This window comes from Miniopterus natalensis, chromosome 17 (assembly GCF_054644295.1).
Source record: "Miniopterus natalensis isolate mMinNat1 chromosome 17, mMinNat1.hap1, whole genome shotgun sequence".
NCBI classification, from domain to species: Eukaryota; Metazoa; Chordata; class Mammalia; order Chiroptera; family Miniopteridae; genus Miniopterus; species Miniopterus natalensis.
Window position 1 is genome coordinate 10,113,750 of NC_142097.1, and position 21,429 is coordinate 10,135,178.

General features: G+C 45.0%; 1 protein-coding gene across 1 annotated transcript; it reads left to right on the top strand.

Moving 5' to 3' along the window:
- Positions 1 to 4,649: 4,649 nt before the first annotated feature.
- FXR2 (FMR1 autosomal homolog 2) lies at positions 4,650 to 20,856 on the top strand. Its single transcript, XM_016222467.2, has 17 exons — positions 4,650 to 4,952; positions 11,183 to 11,235; positions 11,601 to 11,694; positions 12,113 to 12,184; positions 12,299 to 12,447; positions 13,216 to 13,309; positions 14,033 to 14,149; positions 16,819 to 16,989; positions 17,186 to 17,264; positions 17,590 to 17,699; positions 18,119 to 18,205; positions 18,499 to 18,718; positions 18,917 to 19,114; positions 19,208 to 19,408; positions 19,495 to 19,590; positions 19,743 to 19,843; positions 20,162 to 20,856. The coding sequence occupies exons 1-17, from the start codon at positions 4,872 to 4,874 to the stop codon at positions 20,255 to 20,257; spliced, it is 2,019 nt and encodes a 672-aa protein (XP_016077953.1). The 5' UTR covers positions 4,650 to 4,871; the 3' UTR covers positions 20,258 to 20,856.
- The last annotated feature ends 573 nt before the right edge of the window (positions 20,857 to 21,429 follow it).

Genomic DNA, 21,429 nt, shown 5'->3' on the forward strand with positions numbered 1-21,429 from the left:
GTTAATCTCTTTTTTTAAAAAGTACATCTTTATTGATTTGAGAGAAGGAGAGAGAGAGAGATAGAATCATTGAAGATGAGAGAACATCAATCAGTTGCGTCCTGCACACCCCCTACTGGGGATCAGGATGGAGCCCAGAAACTGGGCATGTGTCCTAACCAGGAATTGAACCACGACCTCCTGGTTAATAGGTTGGTGCTCAACCACTGAGCCACACCGGCTGGGCTGCTGGCCCTTTAAATACTGGTGTAGTTGAGAATTCCATCTTGGACCCAATTCATTTTTCACTCTACACTTTTCTTTAGAGATTTAATTTTTCTTACAGTTGTAACTATGACATATGCTGATAATACCCACATCTACGTCTCTAGGCCAGACCTTTCTTGGGTCACACACTTGTGTGTCCATTTGCTGTAGGTGGCAGGAACAGCACCAGGTGTTAGGCCCGTGGGGTCAGGTCAAATCTGGGTTCAGCAACCTCGGTACTTGGGTTCTGGCTTGGAAAGAATTCAGAGCCAAGACCTAAACTGCAAGAGAATATTTATTTGGTAAAATTACAGAGGTGGAAGAAGTAATTTCTAGAAGAAATGGGCTTAGGAAACAAGTTATAGAGGCAAAGGAAGGGCCTTTGTGACTTGGGAGTGAGGAAGCTAATGCTAATGTGTTTTTAGGGGGGGTGGGGCATGGAGAAGGGAAGGGGAAAGGCAGAGACAAAGGCTTAGGCTCTGGGGCTGCTCCCAGGAGGGAGAGCACTGGGTCCTCCATCCTAATGGTTTATAGCATGAAGATCTTAGGGGAGGTCCCAGGGAAACATCTCATTGTAATATTCAGCAGCTTTCCAGGTGTGTCCTTTCAGGGTCTAGGTCTTCAGGGTGAGGGTTGTTATTCAATGCAGTTGTTCCTGAGGTCAGGTGTGGCTGGGCCTGGAGCTGAAACACAACTGAGGCCTAACTGTTATCTCTAGGGAGGAAAGGCCAGGGGGTTGATATGCTAGGGGAGGAAAGGTCACCTTGGGGGTGAGGTCCCACCCTACAATTGTCCTTTGCTAGGCATCCAGGGCATTCCACCCTGATGACTTTCTGTACCTGGCCCATTGTCCTTGCTCTGCTTGTCTAACTGCTTATCACACATTGATTTCTTTATTCAGTTAATATTGGCCGTGGCAGGAACTGTGCTAGGTACTGGGTATACAGTGGTGGGGACAAGCAGACATGGAACATAGTCTCTGACCTCACAATGCTTATAGTGTAATGGCAGAAGAAAGATGCTGGAGAGATTAACATTACAACCGTGATGAGTGCTACAAAGGAGTATAAGATGTTTTGGCAGTATGAGACAGGAGACAACCTAGTGTGGGCATAGTGGAAGGCTAACAATTACATGGTGGGGCAAAAGTAGGTTTACAGTTAGCATGTGAAACAAAGACTTTATTCTTGTATTATTATTAATTATTGTATTATTTTATATATGAACAACTGTAAATCTACTTTTGCCCAAGCCTGTATATTTAAGTTGGGACCTGAAAGAGAAATTTGTTGAAGACAAGGGATCCTGTCCACCCAGATGGTCCACAGGCCCCTCACATTCAAAAAACAAAAGCCAACTCATTAAACTCATCAACTTCTCTTCCAAACCTTTGTTTCCTGTGTTCTCTCTTCCATGATTGGCATCACCAATCACTCACCCAAGGTAAAAATCTGGTAGTTGTCCTGTGTTCCACATCTTCACTAGCTTCTGACTTCATCCCACCTGTTAACGTAAGAAACATTCAAACCTGTGAAGAATTTTTGTGAGTTTATTTGAGCCAAACTGTTGACATATGCCAAGGAGCCAAAACCTCAGTGGATTGAGATGATGCTCTGGAGAATGGTAGTTTTACACCCTGCTCTATAGATTACAATAAAACGAGAAGATACAAGTGGATTGCATGAAATTCATTGGTGATAGATTAGGGAGGTGGGAGAAAGCAAAGTGGGGAAACCTCCAAGATTGGATAAAAAGTAAAATGATAGCTCAGCGGTTGAGCATCAACCTATGATCTAGGAGATCTCGGTTCGATTCCTGGTCAGGGCACAAGCCTGGGTTTTGGGCTCTATCCTCAGCAGGGGGCATGCAGGAGGCAGCTAGTCAATGACTCACTGATGTTTCTATCTCCTTACCTTTTTCTGAAATCAAGAAAGATATATTTAAAAATTAAAAAAAAAACCCAATAGACACATACTTCTTTTACATACCTGGGTACAGGAGTTAATTGTCAACAGTAAGATATCAGTAAGAATGAGAGGATTCCTGGTGTCTGTCCTGGTGCATTGAGGGCCCAGAAAAAGGGAAATTACTTTGTTGCAAAGGCATGTGTTAATCAGTTATGTTACCTCAGAAGTGAAAGAACCCACAGGCTTAGTTAAGGTGAAAATTAACCTTTGTTAGGGAAAAATACTGCCTCAGGACGTGGCTACCAACCATAAACTGCTTGTTTAAAAAGTTTTAATTTCAGACCATCCTTTGTGGTAATTTTAGGTCTCTGAGTTTGCAAGGCCACCACCTAGGCCTTCCCTGAGCTTTTCAGGTTTAGTATGTGGTCCCTTTTCGTCCACACACCCTACCGGCATCGCCAGTTCTTGTTGACTCTACTGCAAATTTAACAGGCTCAAATCAGCTTGTACCCCTAATCCAAGTAGGTCCTCTGCATCTTTCTTTACCTGCAATGGCTCCTTACAGGTCTCACCACCTTCAGGTCACCCTTACTCTTCAGTCTGTTCTCCACAGTTATAAAATGCATATGGCTTAAAATCTTTCCATGGCTCTCCATTATTGATAAAGTAAAAGCCATTCTCTATAAACTGATCTAAAGTCCTTCACAATTTAGCTTTTTGCATCTCCCTAGTTTAAACCAATACTACTTGAATTAGTTGTTGTTCCCCAAGGGACAGGTTCCTTCTGCTTATCTGCACCAGTGTATTCCTTGTTTTCTCCAGAGTACTCTTACTGCGCTTTTCTAACAAACTCATACTGAACCCTCAACTCTCAATTTGCTTCAGTTCCTTTGCAGCAGTGTTCCCAGATCACTCTGAATAACAATGACCTTTATCTCCTTGGGATTCTCTTTATGCTGAGTCTTTATCTCCATCAAGTCTTTTGTTGAACCTATAACTTGTTAAAAATTACCTGTTTGGCCTAGCAGGGCTTGGCTCAGCGGTTGAGCATCGACCTAGGATCCAGGCGATAGGGGTTCGATTCCCTGTTAGGGCACATGCCCTGGTTGTGGGCTGCAGCCGATCAATGACTCTTTCATCATTGATGTTTCTATCTCTCTCTCTCCCTCTCCTTTCCTCTCTCTGAAATAAATAAAGATATATTTTTAAAAAATTATTTGTTTGGCCCTAGCCGGTTTCGCTCAGTGGTTAGAGCCTCGGGTGCAGGCTTTATCCCTGGCTCCAGGTCTGGGCATGTGCGGGAGGCAACCAACTGATGTGTCTCTCACATTGATGTTTCCCTTTCTCCCTTCAACTCTCTCTGAAAAACAATGGAAAAAATATCCTTGGGTGAGGATTAAAGATAAAAAATTCTTTGTTTGCCACTTCCGCAATATATAAATTCCATGAGATCAGGGACCACACACCATGGCTTCGTATCCGTAGTACTTAGCACAGTGATTGGAACACAGCATGGGCTTAATAAATATTGGGTAAATAATTAAATGCACAACACGGTTCTAATATCTGTGCTATTCACTTCTATTTAAATTTCTTATCTTAGTTCAAGGATCTGAAATGTCCTCTCTACTATCCTTATTCCATGACATTGTTTTCTATTTTGAAGTTCCTCAGCATTTAAAAGATCACATCTTGTGCTAAGTGGCATTTGCTTTTAGGTTCTGTTTTGAAACTATTCTTTAACCTGTCATTATATGGATGATCAGAATCTCAAGGCAAGAACGACGCTCAAATTTCCTATCGCAGTTACTGATGCTCAGAAGAGTCCATATGTATGTGTGCATGGACAGTAAGCCTCAGGGCATGCGCACAGGACACTTTCTTTTCTTTTTTTTCCTTTTCGACTCCTCCTCTTTTTTTGCTTGGGGCGTGCACACGGAGAAAGACAAAGGTGGGGAAAGTGACCAAGCAGTCACTCAGGCGCATGCCCATCCCTAACGCGTCCAAGCCTGTTGGAGCGCACAGTAAAGTGGGTGTGGTCTGGCCAGAGCAGCAGAAGTCCAATCCGATTGAGCGAGCATGGCCCCTCCCTCCCCATGATTGGTTAGCTCTCAGTGTTGTGGGGCGGGGAAAGGAAGAGATGGGGGTGTTCGAATGGTGGGGTGGCGAAGAAAGAGCACCAATCTCGTTCTGCGCAAGCGCAAAGTAAGCGACCAAGAGGGGGCGTGAGAGAGCGAAGGGGAGTGTGGAAGCTCTGCTGCGCTGGTGAGCGCGAGCTGAGTCGCCAGCCTTGACGCCTGCGCCGTGGCCCTCAGGGCCCCGCGCGCGGCGGGCGGGTGCCCTGTACGCCTGCGCAGTAGGAGGCGGCGGCAGGGGGAGGTGGAGGCCGTGGAACAGCAGCGGCAGCAGCGGGTCCCGCGACAGAGGCTGCAGCGGGGGCGGCGGCGGGCGGAAGCTGAGGTGACGAAGGCAGCGGCGGCGGCGGCCGTCTCTCTCACGGTGGCGGAGACCAAGGCGGTGGCGGCGGACCGGGAGCGGCCCGGCTCCGGCCCCCTGCTCGTTGGCTGTGGCAGGGCTGCCGTGGGGCCGGCCCGGCTCCCGCCCCCCGCGGCTCCCCCTCCGGCTCCTCCTCCGGGGAAACGCCGGGGGCCTGGCCCGGCCCGTGCTCAGACCGCCGCTGCCGCAGTCGTCGGGGGAGTCGGAGGCGGCGGCGGCGCCATGGGCGGTCTGGCCTCTGGGGGGGATGTGGAACCGGGACTGCCCGTCGAGGTGCGCGGCTCCAACGGGGCCTTCTACAAGGTGAGACTGTGCGCCGACTCGGGACACCCGTCTTTAGCCCCCACCCTCAGGCCAGAGCAAGGAAAAGTGGGGCGGGATCGAGCCTCTGGAGTCCTGACCCTTAGAACCTTATACCTACGCTCCCACCCTAAGCCGTTCTTGAGAGACCTTTGGACCTTAACCCCCGTCCTCGTATTTTTGGCCCCTCTATTATACCTGCTTTTTTTCATCTCAGAGAGAGTGAACATCAGGACATTATTGTGCTTGGATCAGCACCCCCTCCCCCCTAAGGCCCCATATACCCAGTGTCTTACTGACTTTACCTGTTTCTTAGTAGAAGACATATCTTAGACCTTAATCACACTTTCTCCACAGTCCAAGCACATGGAGAATTCTCTTTATTCTTTCCCTATTATCTCCTTGGGAAGGCCGTGCCACATTATATCCTTTCATCTTCCTTTAGAGGCCTCTACCTACTGGCACGGGAAGGCACCCCACTTTGATCTTATATTTGCTGTTCCCAGCCCAAGGAGAAATTGTCAAAATCTGTGATCTGTGGCATTTGGTATCTTTGACCTCAGGAACTCTGGATTGTATTAGTCAAGTTGCCTCCTAGCCATAAGGTGGCATTTTTTCACAAGCCTGTCATCCTGTCATCCCGCCCCTTTATCCTAAAGCTAGCTGGTCTACCATTCTATCCCAAGGATGGATTTGTATTTATTATTTCACTTTGACCTCAGATACATTTAGATCATTCATATAGTTTCTTCATCTTGAGGAATGTAAGCTTCATATTCAAGATCTCTAAAAGGGGAGGGTTCTTGAGGATTCCCTCTATCTTCTTAAGAATTTCCACTTCTAGAAGATTTATGGCCAAGTCTCCCAATTTGGGAATCTCACGTAGCCTTTTTTGAAGAAGAGGACTTTCTTTAAAAGATCCTTGTTTACTTAAGCTCCCCCCTTGCCCAGGATTTGGTTCTTTAGAACTTTTACTGAATCCACTTTCTAGGACATTTTTTTCACATTTAGGTTAAGCCAGAAAAAGACCCCTCTTGTCTCAGGAAACTCTTTGGACTTTATGGTTGTAATCATTGCAGACTTTTGATTCCTGTCTTATTCTTTCATTTTACCCTGAGGGAGCAAGAGCTGAGATATCTTCTGATAACATCACTTGTGAGAAGAGCTGCATTTCATTCACTTCCCCTTAAGCCTTTGTTTTGTAATAGACCCCGCTACCTCATGCCCTTGGAAATGATTTTCTCTAACTCCTTCCCTGTGAAGTCACATCTTACCATGGAAAGGGTCTCCTGTTTGCCCTTGGACTGGAAGGTTACTACCCCAGCTTCAATTGATAAAGTTCAGTGAAGTCATTTTTTTACCCACTCCAAATGCCTATCTATTTCTCTCTTCCCTCACCAGGTTTCTTGATATTCAGTGCCTGTGGGTACCCGTATCTTATTCTCTCAATTTAAGTCTCAGACTTTTTATCCTGATATTTCTATATTCCTGTGTAATCCCCAGGAACCACCTTTTTCACTGTCTGAAGGAAGCTCCCAGCTGATTTCTGTCATTTTTTCTGCATTCTTTCTAATTCACAGGACTTTTTCTTCTAGCCTGCCTCCATAGCATTTCTGTTTTCTTTGGCAAAGCCTTTTAATTCCTTTCTGATTCTGATAGAGTACATTTGTCTCATTCTTTTCCCCCAAACCTGTATTACCTTTGTTAGACTATCCTCCCTCATAAGATTTTAGCCCTATTTCCCCCAGTATCTTGTGCTTCATCTGGGTCCTTCCCACCTCCAGATTCTTAGATTCTTAAATTGAGTCTGAAGTCAAGATGCGATGTTTGCTTTTGTTCAAGGAAGCATGGGAGCCAAGCACAGCTGGGAAAGATTGGTATCCAGTTCAAATTAACTGTGTGAAACAACTGGGAAGGGGGATGTTTCCCTGTCCACATGTGTATCCAGCAGAAAATCTCTTTCTCAGTCTTTCCCTTTTCTCTTATGGGCTCTTTCAATGATAGACTTGGGTGAATTGGGGACAGGATACCTTGAATCAGAGAGTAGAGTTTGGAGTTCAGTCAAAGCCAGGTAATGTAGATTTTTGCTGTTGTTGTTCTGACCACTTTAGTGTTTTCTGTCCCATGCATTAGTTAAAAACAACAAAAAAATCCCTAAATTCAGACTAATTTTTCTTAAACTTTCGGTGTCATGTACCCATTCTGATGTTGCTACTGATTTAATATTCATGACTCAGCACACTTTAGTGTGTGGGTCTAGGAGTGTTTACATTGCTTCTCAAACTGTAAATTTGGGAAGGTCCCTTTCTCCTCTCTTAGAATTTGGTCCTATTTTTGATCTTTTATGAAAAAACTGCAAATTTCAGGTTTGGGATCTAAGTTATTTTGTATCAACTCTTCTTTTCTGTCAGAATTTAATGTATTTTTTTTTTTTTCAGTTGTACTCTCCCAAATGAAATATCTTTCACCTTCCCGGGCATAATCATCCAACTTTCCAGACCTTGCCTGGAAATCCTAATTCCCATTCTTTTCTCAGCTTCCATATGTGGTTTTAAGCCAAACCCTTCTTCCTTTTCTCCCAGAACTCCCTCTTCTTTGACAGCCCAGGACTAGAAGATAGGTTGAAGGCAAGATCAATTTTAGAATTTGAGGAAACTGAAGTACCTAGGACCCTAGGACTCATTCTTCCTCTGTCTAGTCGTAGGCCCTATAAACCAAAGCCGGGAAATGCCATGGCCAGTGAATTGAGTCATCCTTTGGATCTAGTTGGTTTTCTAGAGATTTACTCACCAACTCCTGCTCTCACCTGTTTATCTTCCCAATGAGCATGCACTAAGCAGAACCGGGATCTCACTGTCTACCACTAGTATCTTTGGAGGAAAAAACTAGGGTGATGTGGGTAGAATTAAGGAGCAGAGACTGGGATGAAATATGAATGAAGTTGAGGAAAAAACTTGGAGAATATTTGAAGGAAAAAGACCCTGGAAGCATAAGTGACTTTTTTTATTTTATTTAAATCCTCACCCAAGGATATTTTTCCATTGCTTTTCAGAGGGAGTGGAAGGGGAAGAGAGAGAAACAAACATTGATGTGAGAGAGAGACATTGATTGCTTGCCTCCCACATGGCATTGACCAGAGCTGGGTTTGAGCCTGCAACTGAGGCATGTGCCCTTGGAATCGAACCCAAGACTCTTCAATCCACAGGCCAAGGCTTTAACCGGTCAGGGCGAGTAAGTGATGTTTGGTTGAACTGCTGAGTAATTTGAGGGAAAACTCCATTCTGAGTTCTGCATTTCTGCTTTGGGGATCCATGGTAACTAGAAAAACCTGGGTGTCATTGCTGCCTCTACCTGAGGGCCAACTCTGACCTGTTGGAGAAGAATTGGATTAGAGCTTTAGGCATATCCTTTGTGAATAGGTATATCTTGGAGTGGTTATCTCTAAACAAAGAGGTAGGCAAGTGATTTTTTTCCACTCCTTTTGTCTCATCCCTAAAATGTTTTAAGAATAGCTTACTCTTTATAAATTATTTCTAAAGCTTAGAGATAAACATTTTGGATAAAGAATTGGATGAAGTCAGCTGAAGAGGCTGGTTGAAATGTTTCTAGAAATCCAGACACACCCTTATAAAGGGGGAAAAGAAGTGGGAAGGGATACGATATTAGTGGATGTGGGAGGAAAGGGGAGGAAACTTAAGGAGCTAAGAACTGAAAAAGGAAGAGGGACTCAGGCAAATAGTGAGGAGTAAAAGTGCTTCAGAAGACTTGAATGGAGAATAGTAGGTGTCAGTGTCATGGAGCTGAATGAAGAGTAAAAAACCATTTCTGGGGAAGGGAATAGCAAAGAAAGTTAAAGCATGGATAAGGAAGGGGCCAGACAGTACCAGGAGTACTAATGCCTTGGGCAGTAGTCAGGTTCCATAACAAGATCCAATCTGAAAGAAGAGAAAGATGGCTTATATCGAGAGTGACATTTAACCTGGCTGGGCGTGGCTCAGTGGTTGAGCATCAACCGAGGATCCAGGAGATCGGAGTTCGATTCCTGGTCAGGGCACATGCCTGGGTTGCAGGCTTGATTCCCAGTGTGGGGCTTGCAGGAGGCAGCTGATCAATGACTCTCATCATTGATGTTCCTATCTCTCCCTCTCCCTCTCCCTTCCTCTCTCTGAAATCAATAAAGATATATTTTTTAAAAATGACATTTAGGTTTAGATTTTCCCACCATAAGGAAATATCAGTATAATAAATATTTATGATTGTCTAATTCTGTGAGGTGCGAGTGACACAATGTGTGTGTTTGGTGTTTTCTCTCCTAATACGTTGCAAAGTTCAGGAATAGTTAGCCTTTTGAGCCCCCTAATAAAAAAAAAATTTTTTAATCCTCACTTGAGGATGTTTTCATTGATTTTAGAGAGAGAGGAAGGGAGAGCAAGAAAGAGAAACATTGATGTGAGAGAGAAACATCTATTGGTTGCTGGATTGAACCCGCAACCTGGATATGTCCCGTGACCAGGAATCAAACCGGTGTCCTTTCAGTCTATGGGACAACACTCCAACCGAGTCACACCAGTCGGGGCTTGAACCCTCTAATTTTCCTTTTAATCCTCACCCAAGGACATGCTTAGAAAGAGGAAGAGAGAGAGAGAAACATCCATCAGCCACCCTTTGTATGCACCCAGACTGGGGATCAAACCCCAAAACTCAGTCACATGACACAGCTGGGACTAGAACTGGCAACCTTTCAGTGCATGGGAGGATGCTCAGCCAACTGAGGTAGTCCGACTGGGCTGAACACCCTAAATTTTTTAACTGCTTTGTTGAGGTATAATTGGAATACAATGAAGTACATATATTTAAATTGTACAATTTGTTAGGTTTTGACATATATGTGTGTGTGTATAAAAAAAACTATTTCCATAATCAAGATAATGAACATTTCCTATCACTCCCCACAAATCTTCCACCGACCACTCATCTAATTTCTGTCATATATTAATTGCATTTCCTGATTTTTTTAATTAAAAAAATTTTTTAAAATACGTTTTTATTGATTTTAGAGAGAGAAGGGAGAAGGGGAGAGAGAAACATTGTTCGGCTGCCTCCTGCATGCCTCATACTGGGAATCGAACCAGTGACCTCTCGGTGCATAGGACAATGCTCAACCAACTGAGCCATACTGGCCGGGGCACATTTCCTGGTTTTTGACAGAAATTAAAGGCAATTCAGTAGAGAAAGGATAGTCTTTTAAACAAATGGTGCTCAAACAACTGGATATCATAGGTAGAAAATGAACTTTGTTATAAATTATCTTGTGCCATATACAAAATTTAACTCAAAATAGATGATAGATCTAAATGTAAAATAAAAACTAAAACTTCTAGAAGACATAGGAGTATACCTTGTGGCCTTGGGTTAGACAAACATTTTTTTAGATATGAAACCAAAAGCTCAGTTGTAAAAGAACAAACTGATGAATTGGACTTTATAAAACTTTGTGATTCTTAATTTTGAGTATGTGAAAATAGGGAGAGAAGGTAGAAAAATTGGGAGCATAGGATTGAACATTGGGAGCATAGCTTTGGCTTCTGCAGTGAGGACACAGAAATTAGGTAGACCGGCTATTCATTCATCCCTGTTCTTCTCATCATGATCTCAAGATTGGGGGCTTCTACAAATTTTACTATCCTTTTCAAATGCTTAGCAGTGTTACAGGCTAGCATTCAGAAATCTCACATCTTTTAAGTTCTAATTTTTCCTTCTGTAAATTTTTTCTTTTATTGTTTTCAACTTTTCCAATGTTCGGTTTATTCTTTTAGGACGTATACATCAAGGCACCAAGTTTGCTCAGGTCTCTTGCTGTATTGGAGAGCTAGACCCTTCTCTCTTCTTGGCATATCCTGATGTCCTCTAGGTGTTCCAGGACAGCCTCACGCTGTCTCATGGGATATTCTTAGCCTTGCTGAATGTTGTTGGTATTTTAATTGAATTCTGGCAAGCTGCTCAGCACAACAGGAGGCAGACAGATAGGAAGTCCCCTGTGGGAGCTATAGTAGACCACCAGTTCCCAGGCTGTTTTGATGCAAGTGATTTGCCCCTTTCCGCTTTCTGTCTCATCTTATTTCTGGAATTTGCTACATCTCTTACAGGCCTCGGAATGTCTCTGTACTCTTAATGGCTAAGATGGTGGTAAATTGTTTTCTTTTTTTTTTACTTTGTTCTAAAATTTATTCTAGGGCTTTGTGAAGGATGTCCATGAAGACTCTGTCACCATCTTCTTTGAAAACAAGTAAGACCTTGGGAATAGAGAATCCAGTATATTAGATCCTAGAAGGAGAGTGGAGAAGAGGGAGTGGTTGAGTCCCATGAGGCATGTACTAGGTGGGGGAGAGCCAAGGGTTTCGGTGGGTAACTTTATATGGATCCCAGAAGAAGAAAGGGCTAAAATTTAGTGAGGGTAGGGAGGGCATTTGATCCAGTATTTAGATTGTAGCAAGAGATGGAATATACCATTATGGAGCAAGGCCTGGGGTTTAGCCTCTCATCACCAGGGAAGGTGGAAATTGCCCAGCGATTTCAGGCAATAACCCATTCCTGAAGAAATGGGCAGCCACATTAGCTTGGATAGCTTTCATATCACCATTTCATTTGCAGCTGGCAGAGTGAGAGACAAATTCCTTTTGGGGATGTGCGGCTACCACCTCCAGCTGACTATAATAAGGAGATCACAGAAGGGGATGAGGTGGAGGTAAGGGCCATGGAGTCCACCCTTTCTAAATTCCACTTTTTTCACTGCATCTCCTTTACCATAATACCAGTATTATAGGTTCCTTCCTGGTTGGTTCACTCTTCTTCCTCTCCAAGTTAAGCTACTACATCCATCCGGGTAGCTGTGGACTAGTGAAGTGCAGCAGTTCCCTGTCCATCTCTGTTGTGATCAAACAACCTCTCAGGGAGCTTGCCAGTTTCAGAGGATTATTCACCTTTCTTTCTTTAATGATAACAGCATCTAAACTCTGGTGCCCTCTGATTTTTAATTAGCAGCTCCTTCCTCCTGTTTCCTTTATCTTGGTTTAAGGATATTTCCCAAGTATCTTAATGCTTATTCCATTCTTGATGTTTTTGGATGGCCTTCAATATCTTTTTTATTTTCATCTTCCCTTCAGGTTTATTCTCGAGCCAATGAGCAAGAACCTTGTGGCTGGTGGCTGGCCCGGGTGCGGATGATGAAGGGAGATGTGAGTGATTATGAAGGTCTTTGGAGAATTGCTGAAACAAGTATTTTAGTCATAGAAAGGTGGGAAATAGAAACTTAGGTCATCCACAACTTCTCCTTTCTTTCCTTTGGTCAGTTCTATGTCATTGAATATGCTGCCTGTGATGCCACTTACAATGAGATTGTCACCTTGGAACGGCTTCGGCCAGTTAATCCCAATCCCCTTGCAACCAAAGGCAGCTTCTTCAAGGTTACCATGGCTGTTCCTGAGGATCTGAGAGAAGCGTGAGTGTTAGGGATGTCGGGAGTGGTGGGCCCTCTTTACAGCCCTCTTCTTTGCCCTTATTTCTCCTGGACCCCACTCCCAGTTTCAGTCTTGTCTCTTGTTCCCTTGGCCCTCCAGAGCCCTTCTTGCTTCCAGTTCTTGTTTTTTTTTAACCCCTGTTCCTTTACTGCAGTCCTTCCTCGTCTTATTTTTCTCCATCCCCCCCGAACCTTTTTAATTTAATTTTATTTATTTTTAAAAATATATCTTTATTGATTTCAGAGAGAGGAAGGGAGAGGGAGAGAGATAGAAACATCAATGGTGAGACAGTCATTGATTGGCTGCCTCCTGCATGCCCCCTGCTGGGGATCGAGCCTGCAACCTGGCATGTGCCCTGACCAGGAATCGAACCGTGATCTGGATCCTAGGTCAGTGCTCAACTGCTAAGCCATGCCTGGCTGGGCTATTTTATTTTTTTATTCGTTAATTCTCACCTGAGGATATTTTTTCCACTGATTTTTTTTTTTTTTTCTTTAAGAGTGGAATGGAAGGAGGGAGGGGGAAGAGAGAGAGAGAAAAACATTGATGTGAGCGAGACATATCAATTGGTTGCCTCCCACATGGGGATGAACCTGCAACCCAGATACGTGCCCTTGACTGGGAATCAAATCGGCGACCTTTTGGTGCAGCAGCTGAAACTCTAACCACTGCACACCGGCCAGGGCTCCCCTGAACCTTTGATTGCACTCTACACTCTGCCCTCTGAACCCTTTTCTCTTTCTCTGCAGCTGTTCCAATGAAAATGTCCATAAAGAGTTCAAGAAAGCGTTGGGAGCAAACTGCATCTTTCTCAACATCACAAATAGTGAGCTCTTCATCCTGGTGAGTTTATTCATGTAAGACCTTTGAACAATTTTTTCTTCTCCCCTTTTAACTCCTTGTAGAAATGGAGGAGCTACAATTTGCTTATATTTGTCAGAGAGGACTTTATTGCTCCTGAGCCCCGAGGGCCTAAGTATCCTTACCTTTCCTTAGCCTTTCTTATGTCGGACTTTAATTTAAAAAAAATTTTTTTTTTTAATTCCTTTCTAAAAAAATACGTTTTCATTGATTTCAGAAAGAGGAAGGGAGAGGGGGAGAGAGCTAGAAACATCGAGTCATTCATTGATTGGCTGCCTCCTGCGTCCCCCCTGCTGGAGATTGAGCCCGCAACCCAGGCATGTGCCCTTACCAGGAATCAAACCCTGATCTCCTGGTTCATGGGTTGATACTCAACTACTGAGCCATGCAGGCCGGGCTTAATTTTTTTTTTTTAACCTGGTCATTATATTGCAGTCTGGGCTAGGACCTTCTCTTGCATATTTAGACTCTCAGACTCTCAAATAGACTGTGTAGTTCTCACCTGTGCCTGCTGCCTAAAATCACTTCCCGTAGGCACCCAGATAGTAGGCCCTTGTGAGGCTGACAATGATTTTCCTCTTCTCTAGCTTGATTTCTTAACTCCCACTCTTTTCCAGAGACCAGGCATCCTGATTCCCAGTTGCTGGCTCTCCCCCAGTATGTATTCAAAGTCAGTTTTAATGACTTCCATTGGTTTATTCCCAGTCAACCACAGAAGCCCCTGTGAAGCGTGCATCCCTGCTGGGTGATATGCATTTTCGAAGCCTGCGCACCAAACTGCTACTCATGTCTCGCAATGAAGAAGCTACGAAGCACCTAGAGGTAGATTTTGGCTTTACTCTTTACTGCTGAATATATTGGTATTGTCCTCCCTTTTTACCCCAGCCTCCACTCATGCTCTTATGTTTATAGAAGACAAAGACTAAAGCCTTTGTGGGCCATTATAACTGGATCTGTTCTTTTATCCCAGACTCCTCCAGATGGCAGAGTTCTATCATGTTATAGTACAGTTGTTTTCAAACTTTTTTTGAGCCATGGGACTTTGATTAAGTGAAATTTACTTGAAAGCAGTGTGCATAAAACATCAATCGGAGCAGCAGAACGGGGTGTGGCTTTTTCTTCCACTGGCATCCCTCAAATTACCTCTGGGAACCAAAACACTTTGAAGGATATTTTTGAGAACCATTTGTACACTGAGAAGACCACTGGACTTGGAATCCTAAGTCTTTGTCAAATAATTGACCTTTGGCAGATCATTTAATTTTACTGAGCTTTTATCTTCATTTGTGACAGTGAGGTTAGACTAGAATACAAGGGTGGGCAAAAGTGAGTTTATAGTTGTGACTACACAGAACAGTTTATTCTTGTATTATTAATTATTGTATTTTTTAAAATAAATTTAAAAATATATATATATCTGTATTGATTTCAGAGAGAGGAAGAGAGAGAGAGAAACGTCAATGATGAGAGAGTCATTGATCAGCTGCCTCCTGTATGCCCTCCACCGGGGATGGAGCCCGCAACCCGGGCATGTACCCTGACCGGGAATTGAACCTCGATCTTCTGAATCATAGGTCGATGCTCAACTGCTGAGCCACACCTGCCGGGCAATAATTGTATTACAACTGTAAACCTACTTTTGCCCAGCCTTGTATTTCTATGAGGTTTGAGTTCTGACATCTTATGATGGTCAGATTTCCTTTTCTTAGGTATTATATTCCAAAGGAGTAGGGTATGCATTTGTGTTTGAACATGCATTTCCATTTATCAAGTGAACTGGTCTTTTAGGGGAGCTTTTCTCTGAGCCTGTGTAAATTCTGGATCATGATAATCTTTCACATCTCTAGGAATGCTACTCAGGGCACTGCAGTTAAAAATTCGCTTTTATCACCCAGCCGGTGTGGCTCCATGGTTGAGCGTCAACTCATGAACCAAGAATTCACTGATTCAATTCCTGGCCAGAGCGCATGCCATGGTTGTTGGCTCAGTCCCTAGTAAGGGGGGTGCAGGAGGCAGCCAATCAATGTTTCTATCTCTATGCCTCTCCCTTCTTCTCTCTAAAAATCAATAAAAACATTAAAAATAAATTCACCTTTACCTCCAGATAATACAGACTATATCTGCTCCATTTCTCAATGAACAGGTTTCTTGATGACAAAAGGTAGAATATTTAACTCCTCTAGGACTTGGCTGTATTAATCTGTGTGGGAAAGTATACCAGATAGCCAAGTTAACCATAGGTACAAGGTCTTAAGAATAGGGACATGTTTTTGTTTTTGAGAAATCTTGTGTTTTGGTTTTTTTAAAATTATTAAAATATTGAATATATAAAGGATAAAAAAATAATACAACATGCACCCTTGGCATTCTTCTCTAGAAGGTATATGTAAAATCCCATTAGATTGTTTCCCCTCCTTTCCTAATTTTTTTTTCCCTTTTTTGTTAATCCTCACCCAAGGATATTTTTTCCATTGATTTTTAAAGAGAGTGGCAGGGAGGGAAGGGGGGAGAGAGGAAAGGTGGCGGGAGAGAGAGAGAAACATCGATGTGAGACACATATCAATTGGTTGCCTCCCACATGGGCCCTGATCAAGGCTGGGATCAAAGCTGTAACCCAGGTACATGCCCTTGACCAGAAATCGAACCTGCGACCCTTAGGTGCTCAGACCTGTGCTCTAACCACTGAGGACACTGGCCAGGGAACAGTTATTTTGAACACCCAACTTAATTCCTTTCTCCAGCCTTCTCTTCTTGCCTAGTGTAAATCCTTGCTATAATTCAACCTCATCTGTCTTGGAAGTAGGAAGTCATAGATTTTGATCTGGGAATGTCTCAGATGTCTTTACTATTTGGTGCTTCCTACCTAGGACTCACTCTTCTAGAACCTTTCCTTTCTTCCCACCTTTGTACCCAGGGATTTCTCAAAGGGCTGGTTAAGAAGTGAAGTGATACGGTGTCCTATAGGCTCCTTTTATGCTTTTCTTAACCTGTTGTTTCTGCTCAACTTTTCAGGTTTTATTTTGGGAGTTGATGTTAGTTTGGTTAAGGTAGTGGTTCCTTATACTTGCTTATATTTACCTTGTGAAAAGTTCTTTCTCACCAGTCTTACTGAGTCTCTTGATAGTCTGGGAATGGAGTAGGTCAGGTGTGATCATTTAGCAGATGATAGAACTGAGGCACAGAGTGTGTGTTTTGTTTAGGATCATACAACCAGATAGTGTTAGAGCTAAATCTAGAACTTTGGTGGCTCCAAGTCCAAACTCTGTGCTCATTTTCTTCCCTTTCCCCCAAGCCATTGGTATTTGGAAAGTAGGAGTGGAATTTAAAATTCCTGAATTTTCCGCACAGGACCTGGTGGCAGCAGACTCCAGGGTGGTTCTGGCTTGCTGTCACATACTTTTTTGCATTGAAGTTATGCAAAGCATCAGGTACTTGGGATAGGTGTTCTGAGATTCCACCACTATGATTACTACAGTGCCTTTTCGTTTCAGACCAGTAAGCAGTTGGCGGCAGCATTCCAAGAGGAGTTCACAGTGCGAGAGGACCTGATGGGACTGGCAATTGGGACTCATGGTGCCAACATCCAGCAGGCCCGAAAAGTACCTGGGGTGACTGCCATTGAGTTGGGTGAAGAGACCTGTACCTTCCGCATCTATGGGGAGGTCAGCAAAAGATATCTGTTGTCTAGGTCTCTTAGGGGATTCGAGAAGAGAGGGTGTAGTAGAAAAGAAACCTGAGTCATGTTGCTTTCCCTCTGACTTCGGTGGTAGTAATTTTCCCAAAGACAAAGAGTGGCAGAAAGATCATTGTTTGAGATCCAAGTTCTCTGTTTTAGTAACAACTTTCTACTACTCTTAGACTCCTGAGGCATGCCGACAGGCCCGAAGCTACCTTGAGTTTTCTGAGGACTCTGTGCAAGTGCCCAGGAACTTGGTTGGTGAGTAGGGGGTGTGTATATATAAAAGAGAATACAGTTGGGGGCCAGAAGTGAGATTCTCTAAAGCAACTCGGGGCTTTGCACCTCCCTGTGGACTTTAGTTTCACAAGGACAGAACAAATAGTCTGTAGTAGGAGTGACAAAAATGGAAGAACAGATTTCTAGAGATTGTAATATTTTGTCCTGTGAAAACTCATTAGGATCCTAGATGAAGGAGAATAAACAAAATCTATATATAGAAACTGAAAGACTGTTTATCTTAACTGTTTTGATTCTTTTTTCTCTCCTTAAAAAAAAAGGTCTAATTCCTCCTTTATCCATTCAGGCAAAGTGATTGGAAAGAATGGGAAAGTGATCCAGGAGATTGTGGATAAATCTGGTGTGGTGAGGGTTCGAGTAGAAGGTGATAATGACAAGAAGAACCCCAGGGAGGAGGTATGGGCAACTACGTCTAGAGATTGGTGTCCAGAAGTAGATGGGGTTGTTCATGAAGCTATTCTCTGAGGGCTGGGATTCCTAGGTGGGGTAGAGCATGGGAACTTTTGTTTCCCCCTAGATGTAGAGCCAGAAAGATCTCATTGGCCCTGGCTAGGTAGCTCAGTTGGTTACAGCATTGTCCCAATAGGCCAAGGTTGTGGGTTGGATCCCTGGTCAGGGCACACACAAGAATCAACCAATGAATGCATAAGTAAGTGAAACAACAAAATTGATGTTTCTTTCTCCTTCCCCCCCCCCCCCCCAAATTAAAAAATAATAAAGATCCCATTGGTTGGGCTTCCATAGGAGTCAGGGTGGAGTTAATACTTCCATTTGGCTCTCCTTCTAATCCATCTTCCCTTCCCTCTATTTTCCAGGGAATGGTTCCCTTCATATTTGTTGGCACCCGAGAGAATATCAGCAATGCTCAGGCTCTGCTGGAATATCACCTTTCCTACCTGCAGGTACCCAGTCTAGGAACCTGGGAGAGGAAAGATCTGGGTCTAGCAAGGGACGAAGACTGCTAGTGGATCAAGTTAGGAGTTGTGCCCAATTTGTGTCTCTGAGTAGAATAGAAACCACTGGGAATTTGGGGCTGTGGGGTTGGATCCTAGAATTTTTTTAACTAATGTCTTCTTACATTCCTGAGAATTTACATATGTAGGGATGGTCAGGCAGAGAAGCATGAAAGGAGACTGTTCATTGATCTTATACTTACTCCTCCATCCATATCTTTCTCCTTCTTTTACCCAACCAGGAGGTGGAGCAGCTTCGCTTGGAGAGGCTGCAAATTGATGAACAGCTTCGTCAGATTGGGCTGGGCTTTCGCCCTCCTGGGAGTGGGCGAGGCAGCGGTGGCAGTGACAAGGCTGGATATACCACAGATGAGAGCTCCTCCTCTCTGCACACCACACGAACCTATGGGGGCAGCTATGGGGGCCGGGGCCGGGGCCGGAGGACAGGTGGTCCTGCCTATGGTAAGACAGCTGCAGGAGAGGGAGGCAAACTGGTGGGGCTTGTGAGGAGAGGCAGAGGTCTGGGTGGAAGCTGGAGGAGTGATGGAATGACAATTAGCTGAGGGACTTGTGAGTGAGAGGGAGAAGTCTTCCAGTTTGGGGGGGTGATGTATTCTGGGGTGGTGAGGAGTGACCTGATTGAACACTTGTGTTCTTTAGGCCCCAGCTCAGACCCATCTACAGCTTCTGAGACCGAGTCTGAGAAGAGAGAAGAGCCTATCCGAGCTGGGCCAGGAGATCGGGATCCCCCAACCCGGGGGGAAGAAAGCCGGAGGCGGCCAGTTGGGGGCCGGGGTAGGGGACCTCCACCTGCCCCCCGGCCTACCTCGAGATACAACTCTTCATCTATTAGCTCAGGTACCAGTACCAGGCAGCTGGGCTCATGAATGTAGGCCAAAGGGAAAGTTGGTGGAAAGTTGGATTCCCAATTCTTCTTCTTCCTCTAACCAGTGCTGAAAGATCCAGACAGTAATCCCTACAGCCTACTGGACACATCTGAACCAGAGCCTCCAATTGATTCAGAGCCTGGGGAACCACCCCCAGCAAGTGCCAGGCGCCGTCGCTCCCGCCGCCGCCGCACTGATGAAGACAGGACTATCATGGATGGAGGCCTGGAATCTGATGGGCTTAGCACGACAGAAAATGGCCTGGGTAAGGGGTGTCTAAAAACTAGAGCTGGGCAAGAACTGAGGGGTGGGATATTGGATGCGTAACTCTGAATTTTTCCTGTCTCACAGAAGATGAGTCTAGACCCCAGCGTCGGAATCGGAGCCGCCGTCGCCGTAACCGCGGTAACCGTACTGATGGTTCTGTCAGTGGAGACCGTCAGCCAGGTCAGCTAACACTGGGTGCCAGTGTCCTTTCTTAGAGCTGAGAGAATGTGATGCTTCCAACCCTATGAAAACCAGGGATTGGGGTTCATTGGGTATCTAGGGGTTGTATACCTGGGTTCCTTCTGAAACTCTTGGTCCTCTGTCCTCCACAGTGACTGTGGCGGACTATATCTCCCGAGCAGAGTCTCAGAGCCGCCAGCGGCCAACCCTGGAACGCACTAAGCCCTCAGAGGACTCTCTTTCAGGACAGAAGGTAGGCAGGCAAGATGTAATTTACTCCTTCCCCCTTTTTTGTTCTTTAAGGGCAAGAGATACAAAATTCCCAAAGAAACCTCTTGCTAAATTGCAGCAAAGGCTGTGTCTGATGGAGTTTAGACTACATTTAGAAGAGTGGAAAATTTGAAAGAAGAGAGGAAAGTTTGATTCATATTTTATGGGCCCAGTGAGAATGACTAGAGTCAGATCAGGGACCAATCCCTGGGTCACCACATGCCAGGAGTGCTTGGATGGTAGGGAATGTCAATACCTGAATTTCTACTGACCACTTCTTTCTTTCCCACTTTCCCTTCAGGGTGACTCTGTCAGCAAGCTTCCTAAGGGCCCCTCAGAGAATGGGGAGATCTCCATCTCCCTGGAGTTGGGTAGTTTGGTGAATGGGGTTTCATAAAACCTCCAGCCCGCATCCCTCCCTTCTCCATATCGCTTGCTGCCCAACACCATGGCCCTCACAGGCCCGACTGACCTGCGCTGGAGCTGCTCTTATCTAGGGGGGAGGGGGGTGGCACAGAAGCTTGGGTCCCCCCCCAACCTCCAGGAGCTAGTGGAGGGGTGTGTAACAGGGTCATACCCACCTCCCTCTTGTCCACCCTACCCCCAGGGTGAGGGGAGCCTCTCCTTCCCCATCAGACTGGATGTGCCTTTATCCTCTTAATGCCCCAATCTCTCTGAACACCCCCATTCTCCGCCTGTTGGTGCGGGGTGCTCCTTGACCCACCCAGATTTGACAGTTCAGGGGCTTCCCCTGCTATCCCTTCTCCCATCCTGTACCCCTGATTTCTGGGGCCTCATCACTGTGGAAGACGGGGATAGTAAGGGTGTAAGTGGGTGGGAGGCATGGGGAAGGTTTTGGAGTAGAACCAGGGGTGTGTATGAAGGGGGTAACAAGGTCCCCCAGGGGAAGGGGGACCAACCTTATCTGGTGGATGAGAAGGCGTATTTATTTTTCACTGTACAGTATTTAAAAAGAGAATTAAAAAATCCAAATGGCTTTCTGGTTCTTGTGTCTTCCTTGTGTCCAGTTTGGTTCAGCTGTTATTCCTAAGACCTGTCCTGGCCATTTTGTTGTCTCCACACTTGGCTCTAACAGTGTTCCATAGATGGTCTACTTTGGGAATTCTGGACAATCTTAAATTCCCCAGGTCCAGGCACCCTCCTGGTTGAGGAGAATGGCTGTGTCTTACTGCTTCTCTCCTCCCCCAGGTTTGCTGGTGCAGGGAACTGGGCCACTCCTATACCCTGAGTCACACAGCTGGCTAGGTAGGGCTGCTTCAAGCTGGAGCTGTTTCTGCTAAGAGCCAAGGCCGGCTGCTTAATCGGATTACCTGAAGCCTGGGGCTTGGGTTGGGCCTTGGGTAGAATGGGGGGCCCTAGATGTCCAGCCCTCATTCCTGCTGGTTCTCTGTTCTGGATTCAAGTCTTTATTCAGCATCCGCATCACTGATCTCTCAGCCCCAGGGGAGTTGTCCTGGGGTTCCTGGCTCCCTGCCTCCAAACTCTGTGAAGTTTGAAGATAAAACGTGTGGTGAAGCCTTTTGTTTGGGGGCCAGAGTTGGGAGGGTT

Excerpts from the sequence above, each read along its gene's own strand:
- FXR2 (XM_016222467.2), top strand. The coding sequence starts at position 4,872 with ATGGGCGGTCTGGCCTCTGGGGGGGATGTGGAACCGGGACTGCCCGTC. Across the intron at positions 4,953-11,182 it reads CCAACGGGGCCTTCTACAAG|GGCTTTGTGAAGGATGTCCA; the intron begins GTGAGACTGTGC and ends AATTTATTCTAG. Across the intron at positions 12,448-13,215 it reads CCTGAGGATCTGAGAGAAGC|CTGTTCCAATGAAAATGTCC; the intron begins GTGAGTGTTAGG and ends CTTTCTCTGCAG.